Source organism: Aegilops tauschii, chromosome 6, assembly GCF_002575655.3.
Source record: "Aegilops tauschii subsp. strangulata cultivar AL8/78 chromosome 6, Aet v6.0, whole genome shotgun sequence".
Classification (NCBI taxonomy): domain Eukaryota; kingdom Viridiplantae; phylum Streptophyta; class Magnoliopsida; order Poales; family Poaceae; genus Aegilops; species Aegilops tauschii.
Genome location: NC_053040.3, coordinates 137,652,816 through 137,665,828, shown reverse-complemented (window position 1 = coordinate 137,665,828; position 13,013 = coordinate 137,652,816). Strand labels below are relative to the sequence as shown.

The window sequence follows — 13,013 nt, the reverse complement described above, 5'->3', positions numbered from 1 at the left end:
TTCGCCAAGCACACGCGGAGGAGGAGAGGTGTTGGGGAGGGGAGGGGCTGCGCCTTGGGAAAGGTATAGCTGCCCTCCCACCCCTCCACTATATATAGGGGCAAGGGAGAGGGGGGCCGGCCCCCTCAGATCCCATCTGATGGGAGGGGCGGCGGCCAGGGGGAGGTGGCTTGCCCCCCAAGCAAGGGGGGGCGCCCCCCTTTAGGGTTCCCCCAAACCCTAGGCGCATGGGCCCTAGGGGGGTTGGCGCACAGCCCACTAAGGGCTGGTTCCCTTCCACCTACAACCCATAAGGCCCTACGGGGCAGGTGGACCCTCCCGGTGGACCCCCGGAACCCCTCCGGTGGTCCCGGTACAATACCGGTATACCCCCGAATATTTCCGGTGACCGTATGGTGACTTCCCATATATAAATCTTTACCTCCGGACCATTCCGGAACTCCTCGTGATGTCCGGGATCTCATCCGGGACTCCGAACAACCTTCGGTAACCACATACTATTTCCCATAACAACTCTAGCGTCACCGAACCTTAAGTGTGTAGACCCTACGGGTTCGGGAATCATGCAGACATGACCGAGACACCTCTCTAGCCAATAACCAACAGCGGGATCTGGATACCCATGTTGGCTCCCACATGTTCCACGATGATCTCATCGGATGAACCACGATGTCGAGGATCCAAGCAATCCCTTATACAATTCCCTTTGTCAATCGGTACGTTACTTGCCCGAGATTCGATCGTCGGTATCCCAATACCTCGTTCAATCTCGTTACCGGCAAGTCACTTTACTCGTTCCATAATGCATGATCCCGTGACTAACTACTTAGTCACATTGAGCTCATTATGATGATGCAATACCGAGTGGGCCCAGAGATACCTCCCCGTCATACGGAGTGACAAATCCCAGTCTCGATCCGAGCCAACCCAACAGACACTTTCGGAGATACCTGTAGTGCACCTTTATAGCCACCCAGTTACGTTGGGACGTTTGGTACACCCAAAGCATTCCTACGGTATCCGGGAGTTGCACAATCTCATGGTCTAAGGAAATGATACTTGACATTAGAAAAGCTCTTAGCAAACGAACTACACGATCTTGTGCTATGCTTAGGATTGGGTCTTGTCCATCACATCATTCTCCTAATGATGTGATCCCGTTATCAATGACATCCAATGTCCATGGTCAGGAAACCATAACCATCTATTGATCAACGAGCTAGTCAACTAGAGGTTTACTAGGGACATGTTGTGGTCTATGTATTCACACATGTATTACGGTTTCCAGTTAATACAATTATAGCATGAACAATAGACAATTATCATGAACAAGGAAATATAATAATAACCATTTTATTATTGCCTCTAGGGCATATTTCCAACAGGTGCATTGGTGTGGAAGCATGGATGAGGGATCCTAACAAAGTGCCGAAGCGCTACAAAGTCGAGCTGCCGGAGCCGGATGAGCCAGTGTTATGTTTCTCTCCGAACTCTGGTGGGGAAATATCGCCACCAACACCAAGAGAGCATACCGAGAAGCGTACTGTAGTGCATCCAATCATCATCCATGTCGATTGGGTGGTTGATCATAGTCCAATCATACCAGAGTTTCCGGCATTGCACGACTATGACGACGAGGACACTACTTGGCTTCACACATATACCACAATGGTACAATTGATGGCACTACTACTCCTCTTGATCAAGTTGGTGGCCGTGGGTTTGCTGGGCCAAGCTCGCAGGCGTGTGTAGGAGGATTGTTCAACAAAATTGGCTATGTTCTTGTAGTTTGAATTTCATTACAATTCGATGATGTTCATGTACTGAATTATGTAACCGTGATGTAACTCATTTCGATAATGTATTGGCTACTTTTGTACCACTGTCAACTAATGTACTGGCTACTTTTGTGCTACTGCCAACAGATGTTTTGAATTGAAATCCTTTGAACATCAAATATATGTTTAAGATCTTTTTTCAACATGAGACTTTCGACATCACTACTACTGTTGCCATTCATGTATCACACCCATAAGTAGTTGTCCGTCATGTAACACATAACTTAAGAACTACAAAATACTAGTTATTCTTTGGTATCAGAACCATGACAAAATATGTGTGAGTAAACTGAGAATTTCATGTATCACACAAACTAACGGCACAAATGATCAGATTTTCACAGCACGCAACATGATCTACTCCTGTGACATGTCAAATGGTGCACTCCGAGTGATTTTCATTTTAGTAAGAGCAGTGCTATGCCTTTGTCCATCATCATATAGTAGGTGTTCCCAACTTCTTGCAGTAACTCCTCTCCCTCTTGTAGCAGCTCTTCTTCCTCTTGCACTTGCCCCTCCGCCTCTCTCACCATCCCCCTGCCTCTAGTTGTGCTACTGCTAGCACTAGCGGCAGTAGTAGAAACACCTCTCCTTCCTATACTTGTGCTACTTCTAGCACCACCACCACCAGCAATAGCAGCAACTCTCCCTTCTCCCAAATCTGTTTCTCCCCTACCTCTTAATGCTGCTAACCCTTATCTTGTTGCAGTTGTGACCCTAGCTGCTAGTATGGAAGATCTATTAGCAGCATCAAATGCGGATTCTGTTGGGAAAGGAGTGTCTTCTTCAATCTAAATATTTGGTTCCCGCAGTTAAGTTGCAATATGTATGAGCACCAACGCAACGCATATGAAAGAGCTTGAAAATAAAGAGCAAATAAATGCCTTGATTATTTATAGCTATTGCCCAAGCTGTGAACCATACTTGATCTGCCATTCAATGAATCTAGCCTAGGATCCAGGTAAACCTCTTCAATGTGCTAAATGAAAACACTTATGTGAGATCTTGATCTGTACAAAAAGAAGAGAAAGAAGCACTTGGAAAAAGTGTACCTGAAGTATCTCCGGTATGTGTGCGTCTCCATTTTCATCAAATGTTGTGGGCCCTCTATTAATATTAATAGTTGACATGCCCACTTGCTCATGCACTGTCCTCCTTTTCCTCCTTGGTCTTGTTGTTGACTGTTTCATCCCGTTGAGCTTGTTCTTGTGCATGCCCTTGAGCTTGTTCCTGTTCAAGCCCTTGAGCTTGTTATTGTGCATGCCTCCGAGCTGCTGCTTTAGCCTGTGAAATGGCCTTCAGTCTAGGACACCCACCCTTGTTACGGTTAGGGCCTCTACAGTACCCACAGTTTATTGTCACTCCATGTTTGCTTAATTTTGTTCCACCTGCTTTTTCCTCATGAGTTTTTCTTCTACTTTTTGGTGGCCTGCTTACTTTCTTCTCATAAGATGGAGGCAAAACTGTTGGCCCATTTACATGATGCCACTCTGTCTGGTCTCTCGGGGGCATAATATTTGCACCATATGCTTGCATATAGGAATGTATTGAATAACAGTGGTTAACCATCTGCTCAGGTTTAATCCTCTCAGATCTCAAGCATGCTATGGAGTGGCTACATGGAATGCCAGTTAGCTACCATCTATGAATGAGCAAGCTAGGAGGTTCCGCTCCACTATGTATGTCATGTCAATGCTTTTAACAGAAAATGTTGCTCTACCATATTCTTCTGCACGATAGTTAGCAGCATATTTAGTGTTTTTCTCTATTTTTCTGCCTAATTTTAGGACATGTCTGTCCAGCCCACTGCTTCATGACCTCTCTTTGCTTCTTGTAATATATGTTCCCAATTTAGCATGCTATGTGCTCTAACATGGATAGAACAAGCAATTTCCCTAGCCTCTAAAATCCACCTACTATATATATATATATATATATATATATATATATATATATATAGAGAGAGAGAGAGAGAGAGAGAGAGAGAGTAGTACTTGTTAAATACTGAGCAGAACAAATGCAACCGTATACATATAGAGGAGAGAGAATTACTTGTTAAATACTTCACAACTATTGTTTGTCAGAACATCAGACTTCACAAAGTTACTGAAAAATGCTCTACACCATTCATTGCGGGGATTTTCTTCTAACCATGCATAAGCATCTGGACAATCAACCTTGAATGCCTCCATTTTGTTTCATTGCTTGACCTTGCACATTTTCACAAGTGATTTTTCACCACTTCTCCCTTGTGTAGCTGCTTCATATTCTGGTACAAATGTCTGACACAATATCTATGCTCAGAATCTGAAAATGCTTCATTAACTGCTTTGATCAGCCCCTGCATGCAACATATGTCATACAAAATTATTATGTACTTCACTACATATAGAAATTTCCAGCATAAACAAAACAGACGTTTATTTCATAGATAACACACCTTTTGTTTGCCACTCATAATGCAAAAAGGGAATGTATTAATGATGTTCAAATCATTTTTCAATGTTGTTAAGAACCACAACCAGCTGCTATAGCATTCCACCTCCACAATTGCAATAGCAATAGGATAGATACAATCATTTGGATATATTCCTATTGTTGTTAGAATTTGGCCACCATATTTAGTTTGAATGTGGGTTCCATCAAGGTAGATAATGGTCCTACATCCACTCAACCAACCTTTTTTGCAAGTATCCAAACAAAAGTTAAAGGAACTGAATGTTTCACCCATACTTTTCAACAACAAAATGTTTTGCCTGGGTTTGCTCTCCTCAGCTCCTGACCATTGTCCCATAATTTGCCATATTGTGCCTCCTCATCTCCTCTAATTCTTTTCAAACAAGCTAATCATGCCCTTGCCAATTTGAACCTGTCCAGTTTCATGTTGTACTTTGTCTCAACCTTGTTAGAAAAAGCCAACAAACTCAAGTGGGCATCATTTCTGAAATCCTCAAGATATTTTCCTGCTAGCAAAGTAGCTGACATTTCTTTCACTTCCCAAACCTTCTTACAAGTCTGCACATCCACTAGTGTTTTAATGAGAAAGCAACCAATTCTTGAGTCTTTAACATCAATCATTTTCCAAGGGCAGTCCCCAACACATATGGCTTCTAGCCTTTTTGCGTTGTTCCTTGTTTTCCAAACTTTCACACTGTTCTTCACAATGTAGTTTGCCAATGCCTTTCTCAATTCTTCTGGGTTTGAAAATGTCATCCCAAGTTTAAAAGTGGGGTTCTCCATGTCTGTCATTGGGTTGAATGACTTGAAAATGAACTTTAGTGCCGATTCTGACTCTAGCAGCCCCAACTCATCCATATCTACCACATCTTGATCTTGTGCCTCTTCTTCTGACACCTTTTCCCCTTTCCACTTTTCGGCTACAAGCTCATTCTTCAAACATTTGTCCACAGTTGTATAAAATAGTGCATCATATCCATCCTCAAAGTCATAGTCTGAATCTACAAAATCCGAGTCAGAGTTGGTATCTGTTTCACCATAATATTCCTCTTCCTCACTGTCATCTTCTTGTGCATAATATTCCTCATCAGCACCAGCTTCATAAACTACTCATCATCATCAACACCATATACCTCATCATCTGAGCAATCAGCCTTTTCTTTCCCCTTCCTTCCCAAGCCAGCATCAACATTGCAAGTATTTGGGAAAACATTTCTTCTAACAGGAGTTTCCTTCTCACACGCATCTTGTACATGAGGACCAGGATACATGCTGAACAGGTGCTCACTAAAAGTGGGCAACATATGATCTGATGGCCCACCCCTCTCCTCATGCACATAAGTGTTTTTCACTGGACTAATTACTTTAGGTGGCTCAACTTGTTGTAATAAAACATCATCTAACAACTGCTTCTCCAGCATATTGTTGTGATCAATGAACAAAACAAGTACTTTGTTTTGTTGACTAGCAGCTATAATAGCCCTAGCATGAATTTCCAAACTAATTACTTGCAAACCATCATCTATAGTTTTACTAGGGATGCACGAGTACATTGCAAAACATGTTTTTGGTGTTGCATATCCTAGATGAGTAGCTATCCAGTCCAGTAAAGCACAGCAAAAAAGTTTTTCCATGGCAGCCGTCAAATGTGTCAACATTTTCTTCCATGTAGCTATGATTTATGCCAACACCACAAAACCATCCATTGTGGTGAACTTCCACGCTAAATTCTTCGGAATCATCACCTGAATTGCAAACAGTTCGATCAAAATTCAATTTTGATTCGGCCAAACCCTAACCGTATCACCCCCAAATGTCCAGAGTTCAATATTCAGTCTGTATTCTTCAAAATTGTAACAACCAAACATTTGAAAATGACATAGCTACCAACTAATCACAACTAATCGAACTACCACAGATTTGAAAACTTCTAGTATAACATAGATACAACCTAGGCTCAAACCCTAGCAGAGAATCCAAAATTTGTGACTTACCATAAACCGGCGCTTCGTCCCAAGGAAATCGACAGCGAGGAGGCATCGTATCGGCCACACCAGCTTCTCTACCGGCACCGACGACGGGGTCACCACCTTATGTCCCCATTGTGCCACCTCCTCTGCCTCCATTGGTTGCATCCTTCCCGCCGCAAGCAACCACATCGATGCGAGGGGGGGTGATTGCGCCGCCGCCACAGACTGCGTGTCCGCCTCCTTGGCCTTCGGCGTCGCGGCCGTCATCGACCGCGGCGCAACGATCGGCCGCCTGCATGCCGCCCTGCATGAGACGACGAAAGGTCCAGGTGGAGAACTGAAATTCTAATGCGGGCAGAGTCTTTTCTGCAAAAAAATATCACTTGGCCTCTCAGCGCCTGGATCCTAGTCAGCATGCCACGTAAGCGTCTGTTACGGCAGAGAACGGCAAAGTGCCCACTTTGCTCACAAAGTAGACCAGCTCTTCACATTGCGTTAGATGAGTGATCAAACTGCACATCGCCCGAGAGTTGTGTGACCAAGTGTGCATTTATCTCATTTTTGTATGGAGTTAAGTTTGATAAGAGTTCGACTAGAAATCCTTTTGTTTTAGTACTTGTTAAATTTGAGAAGCTAAGACTTGTGCGAAGCTAAATTTCAGAAGCTCGATTAGAGACGGCCTTGGCTTGCAATTCGATTACGGTTCACGTAGCGCACGTAGAATATATATACGTTCGAGGCGGGACCTCTGCGCAGCTCGACCGTACCGACGCGATGCCGCCTGTGACTCTGAACGATGACGTATTCACCGAGATCCTGCTGCGGTTGCCGCCCAAGTCGGTATTCCGCAGTCGCGCCGTCTGCAAACTCTGGCGAAGCATCACCACCTGCGCCTCCTTCGTCGCCGCCTACAGCCGCCGCCGGCCGCTAGAGCTCCTCGTTTACCCGGACGCGTACAAGCCGAGTCCTGGCAGCAAGAACGCGGTCGCCGCGGTCTCTCTCGATGGTACAGCGACTGGGTGCCGGCGTCTCCTGCGCCAAGACGCTTTCTTGACGCTCTTCGGCTCTTGCGACGGCCTGCTGCTGTTCTCGCAAGCGGCTCAGGACAGCTTTCTCATCTGCAACCCGGCGACTCGACAGTGGGCCAGATTGCCGGCGCTGAAACCACATCCGTGCTCGTGCGTCATGCCAGCCGGCTTCTATTTCCATCGACCCTCCGGCGAGTACCGCGTACTATGCGACGGCTCGGAGAGGCGCTCGCCGACTGATCCACAAATCAATCGCGGTACGCATCATATGTGTCACTACGTGCTGTCAACCAGCGGTGCCGGGCCACGGCGGCTTGGCCCCTTTGACGAGACGCCCGATGGCGATGGCCGTGCTCATGTGTACTCGGACTGCGGCGTGGTTGTGAGCGGGACCCTATACTGGGCAAAGCATAGCCAGCTCGCCGAAACCTCCATGAACATGCTGGCATTCGACACGGTGACGGAGGCTTTCCGGCGAGTGCCGCTACCCTCCGTCACATGCTCCCTTTACAAGGACCTCAGCTTGTTCGATATGCACGGGACGCTCGCCGCCTCAGTGGTGGTCGAGTGGCCCCCTGCCACCATGCGAATCTGGGCCCTGGATGACGGCGAGAGGTAGTCGTTCCGCCTTCGTCTCGAGCTGCCTGCGCAGCGACCTGCACGTCTGTTGGAGTTGGACCGGCTTGAAGATGAATATCACCGGCTGTTCGAGCCCAAGGACCGCGACCGGTCGTTGCACTTCGGCGGCCCAAGTGGCCGAAATTCCCGGCCCCTCAACGAAGCCGTGGCCACGCTTGAGGGGGATATGCTTGCGGTGTTCGCCTCCGGCTGGGTGGTGCTGTACGACATGAAGGAGAAGAAGATGGTAAGTAAGGTTGATCAGAGCTATAATTGCAGTTGCGCGCTCTGGTGTGTTTACAGGGAGAGCCTCGTGCCGGCGGTACCCAAGGGCCAGCCCTCCCCGGCCGGCGAGCCTATGCGCTCCCACGACCACCTTAAGTTGCTGCACTACTGTTAACATAATCTTGAGTTAAGTCAGCTTATGATGTCAAAGTCTTGTCCGTAGTACGTAGCTGTCAACGTGCTAGCAGAGTACTACAGTAGTAGTTTGACTTAGAGTTGCATAGATCGGTCCACTTAACGTGTGTGCTTTAGGATTTTGTGTGTAAAGAAGAGGAGTAAGCATTATTGGAGTAGTCCGGGATGGATTATAGCTGTTTAGTAGCAGTAGTACGTGTCCCGTTTTAATAGGAGTTAGTCTTCGAGTCGGCTTGTACGTAGTAGGTCAGAGCTTTTGTAACCGTGAGAAAATGTCGTCAAGAAAATGGGAACAGAGGGCATGACAAGCCCCATTGGCAAAAGTTCTTTTATGTGCGTGAGTTCGTAATTTTTTACGTGTTCAAGCTCGTGAGTGAATTCCAACAAATTCAGTACCTTATTGATTGTATAGGGAGGGCATTTGCTATTGTATATTGCAGTAACAAAATATAATGAAATACTCCATGCGTACCAAAATTCTTGTCTTATCCGTATTTAGACAAATGTAAAACAAAAATTTTGAAACGGAGGGAGTAGATTGCAATATATAATGGAAACCACCGTCTCAAAACGAGCCGATAAATAACAATAATCCTACACCTATGAAACCAACGTATGAAGAGTCACATAACCAGCCTAACAAATTCTATTCCCCCCCCCCCCCCCCCCCCCCCGGATTTTCACCCGTGTGGGCCCCTCCCACACCCTTCCATCCAATCCCAATCCTACACGTTGCCTGTTACGTAAAAACTGTACATAACTTTACCTAGGTGTAGCATTGCTTGATAAATAAAGAAAACAAAAATGCATTCATGGAAACCACGAGTGCATTAATAGAGAACCATTCATGGACAATTAATAGTAGTTCATAATATGTGCTAAAAAATTTATATGTACACTTATTCGTGGACAGAGGGAGTATAAAGAAAAAATAATAATAGAAATTATATTGAGGTCCATAGATCACCAAACGACCACCGTCGCCACCAGAATGAGCTATCGACTCGTGTCGCTGCTACCATATCAGAGCCGGCCTGGCCTTATCGATGACAGTCGGGGAGTCTTTGTGCATGTCCCCTAAGGCTAGCGGCCTAGAGCCACTTCGCTGAATCCTTGAGTTGATCTGAAGAACCTGACACCAAATCTCGTCGTTACGTATGCACTACGAGAAACCTTAACATCACCACCCTGAGGAGCTGGTAGGAATCCACGCTGGAGCCCCGTCTAATTCATCCTAACAAACAAACTTGAGGAGGATCGAAACCCGAAAGACTAACTCGAAGAAGAAACACCGCCTCTACGAGACTAAAACCCTCCATATCTACTAGCCAGAGTCGAGGAATTAGGATTCCCCTCCTCATCGCCGACCACCGAAGCGGCAGGCAGAGGTGAGGAAAATCCACGGTCTTGCCGGTAGAAATCGAAGGGAGGAAGCCTTTCCCCTAGTTGTCTTGCGCGGAGGAAAAGAAAAAGCACATGTCTAAGTGGAAAAACACTCCCTCCGTCCAGGTATATAGGGCATTTAAGGAGTAGCACCGCAATGAAGACACACTTTAATAGGCTAGCGTTATGTTTGAGGTTGTGGAAACGAGCCTATCATGTGCCCTCAAAAACGCAATTAAAAGAAACATTTATTTGTGCATGCATGGGAATGGGAGGATTGAGATGTGAATGCATGGAAAAGGGAGCTTATGACATCTCCAACGCGGATTCTCAAACCGCACACATCTGTGTGGACCGGGCAGTCCGGATGTGTTTTTCCATCCAACGTAGTCCCGCATCCGTCCACGGACCAGTTTTGACATCATTTTCCCCGCAAACCGAAAGCAAACCGGCGCGTCTTTGTGGGCGTTCGGACCGCAGCCACGCCCGCGTCTGACAATCTTGGCCCACCCAAACCCTCTCCCGCCATTCCCGCTCTTTCTCCCAATAAATGTTTCGCTTCCCGCACCACATTCATGTCGGCTTAGAGCCACAACGTCTGGCATTGAAGCCGCGCATGTGACTGGACTGGAGGGCGGTGCTGACCGACGTTACCTTTCGAGGCGACACCACTTCAATGCGGACGCGCCATCTCGAGAAACCAACTCCAGTTGTTGCGCCGCATTGAAGCGGGTTGACCATCCGTTCATCTGGCCTGGCTGTGACTATTTAAGCATGACACCAACGCCATACACAATGCACTCTCCACTTCACATCTCCGCACACCTCCGTCGCTCCCGTCTTCCTTTATGTATCCAGTGACGGGCATATCTTGGGCCTCGGTGCCGACATGTGACACCAACTCCGGCTCCACCGCCCTCGCACGCCAGGGTCGTCCTACTCCTTGGCAACTAGCTCCTTGATACGTCTCCAACGTATCTATAATTTTTTATTGTTCCATTCTATTATATTATCTGTTTTGGATGTTTTATGTGCATTAATATGCTATTTCATATGATTTTTGGGACTAACCTATTAACCTAGTGCCAGTGCCAGTTTCTGTTTTTTCCTTGTTTTAGAGTTTCGCGGAAAAGGAATACCAAACAGAGTCCAAACGGAATAAAACTTTCGCGATGATTTTTCTTGGACTAGAAGACACCCAGGAGACTTGGAGTGCAAGTCAGAAGAGCCACAAGGTGCCCACAAGGGTGGAGGGCGCGCCCAGGGGGGTAGGGCGCGCCCCCAACCTTGTGGGCCCCTCGTTGACCTACCTAGATCTTCCTCCTATATATACTCTTATACCCCAAAAACATCCAGGGGAGCCACGAAACCACTTTTCCACCGCCGCAACCTTCTGTACCCGTGAGATCCCATCTTGGGGCCTTTTCCGGCATCCTACCGGAGGGGGATTCGATTACGGAGGGCTTTTTCTACATCAACACCATTGCCTCTCTGATGAATCGTGAGTAGTTTACCTCAGACATACGGGTCCATAGCTAGTAGCTAGATGGCTTCTTCTCTCTCTTTGATTCTCAATACAAAGTTCTCCTTGATGTTCTTGGAGATCTATTCGATGTAATACTCTTTTGCGGTGTGTTTGCCGAGATCCGATGAATTGTGGATTAATGATCAACTTATCTATGAATATTATTTGAATCTCCTCTAAATTCTTATATGCATGATTTGATATCTTTGCAAGTCTCTTCGAACTATCGATTTGGTTTGGCCAACTAGATTGGTTTTTCTTGCAATGGGAGAAGTGCTTAGCTTTGGGTTCAATGTTGCGGTGTCCTTTCCCAGTGACAGCAAGGGCAACAAGGCACGTATTGTATTATTGCCATCGAGAATAAAAAGATGGGGTTTTCATCATATTGCTTGAGTTAATTCCTCTACATCATGTCATCTTGCTTAAAGCGTTACTCAGTTCTTTATGAACTTAACACTCTAGATGCATGCTGGATAGCGGTAGATGTGTGGAGTAATAGTAGTAGATGCAGAATCGTTTTAGTCTACTTGACACGGACGTGATGCCTATATTCATGATCATTGCCTTAGATATCGTCATAACTTTGCGCTTTTCTATCAATTGCTTGGCAGTAATTTGTTCACCCACCGTAATAATTTCTATCTTGAGAGAAGCCTCTAGTGAAACCTATGGCCCCCGGGTCTATTTTACAACATATTAGTTTCCCGCCAACTTGCCAATTTCTGTCGCCGTTCCCTTATTTTGCAATCTTTTACTTTCCATTCCATAAACCAAAAATACCAAAAATATTACTTTACCATTTATCCATCTCTATCAGATCTCACGTTGCAAATAACCGTGCAGGGATTGACAACCCCTTTATCGCGTTGGGTGCAAGGTTGGTGTTTGTTTGTGCAGGTATTCGGTGGCTTGCGCGTTGTCTCCTACTGGATTGATACCTTGGTTCTCAAAACTGAGGGAAATACTTATGCTACTTTGCTGCATCACCCTTTCCTCTTCAAGGGAAAAACCAACGCAAGCTCAAGAGGTAGCAAGAAGGATTTCTGGCGCCGTTGCCGGGGAGATCTACGCCAAGTCAAGACATACCAAGTACCCATCATAAACTCTCACCCCTCGCACATTATTCACCATTCGCCTCTCGTTTTTCTCTCCCCCACTTCTAAAATGATTTTCGAAAAGATTTGCCTTTTTCTTCGCCCTTCTTCCGTTCATCTTTTCGTTTGCCTTGATGTCTTATTTGGCTCGTTTGCTTGTTTGGTTGGAATAATTGTGTATTTATTGCAAATCAGAGAACCTAAGATTTATGGATCCTCATCCGCTTGCCAATCTTTTTAAGAGATCCAATTATGATGAACCAATTGCTAGTGAGTTTTGTGCAGTAGATTATCTTTATGAAGTTTTTCTTGAAATTCGTGAATCTGAAAATTGTGATGAAGTACTTTATGAATTGATTCATAATATATCTTTGAATAAAAAGCATGATTGCAATGATGCTATTATAAATTCTATCAATGTGAATTGTACTAATAATATGCAAAACCCTAAGCTTGGGGATGCTAGTTTTGCTATGTCCACTACTTGTTGCAATGATCATGATTGGACTTCTTATGATCTTGAAAATTTATTTAAGCTCCATGATGAATATGAGATTGATAATGATGTTTGCAATAATATTAAAAGTGGGTTTGGAAGAGTGTCAACTTTAGATCCCACATATTTGGAGTATGTTCATCTTATGAAATTTTTGATTAAAGTGGGTTTGGAGAGGTCATGA

General features: G+C 45.4%; 1 protein-coding gene across 1 annotated transcript; it reads left to right on the top strand.

Annotated features, from left to right (window-relative positions):
- Positions 1 to 7,039: 7,039 nt before the first annotated feature.
- LOC141025898 (F-box only protein 8-like) lies at positions 7,040 to 8,311 on the top strand. Its single transcript, XM_073501832.1, has 2 exons — positions 7,040 to 7,852; positions 7,946 to 8,311. Exons 1-2 carry the CDS (start codon positions 7,040 to 7,042, stop codon positions 8,309 to 8,311), a joined length of 1,179 nt encoding a protein of 392 aa, XP_073357933.1.
- Positions 8,312 to 13,013: the final 4,702 nt, after the last annotated feature.

What these genes read in the sequence shown, in the direction of transcription:
- LOC141025898 (XM_073501832.1), top strand. Translation starts at nt 7,040, where the DNA reads ATGCCGCCTGTGACTCTGAACGATGACGTATTCACCGAGATCCTGCTG. An exon ending in GGACGCTCGCCGCCTCAGTG is followed by an intron (nt 7,853 to 7,945) that starts GTGGTCGAGTGG and finishes CTGCCTGCGCAG; the next exon opens with CGACCTGCACGTCTGTTGGA.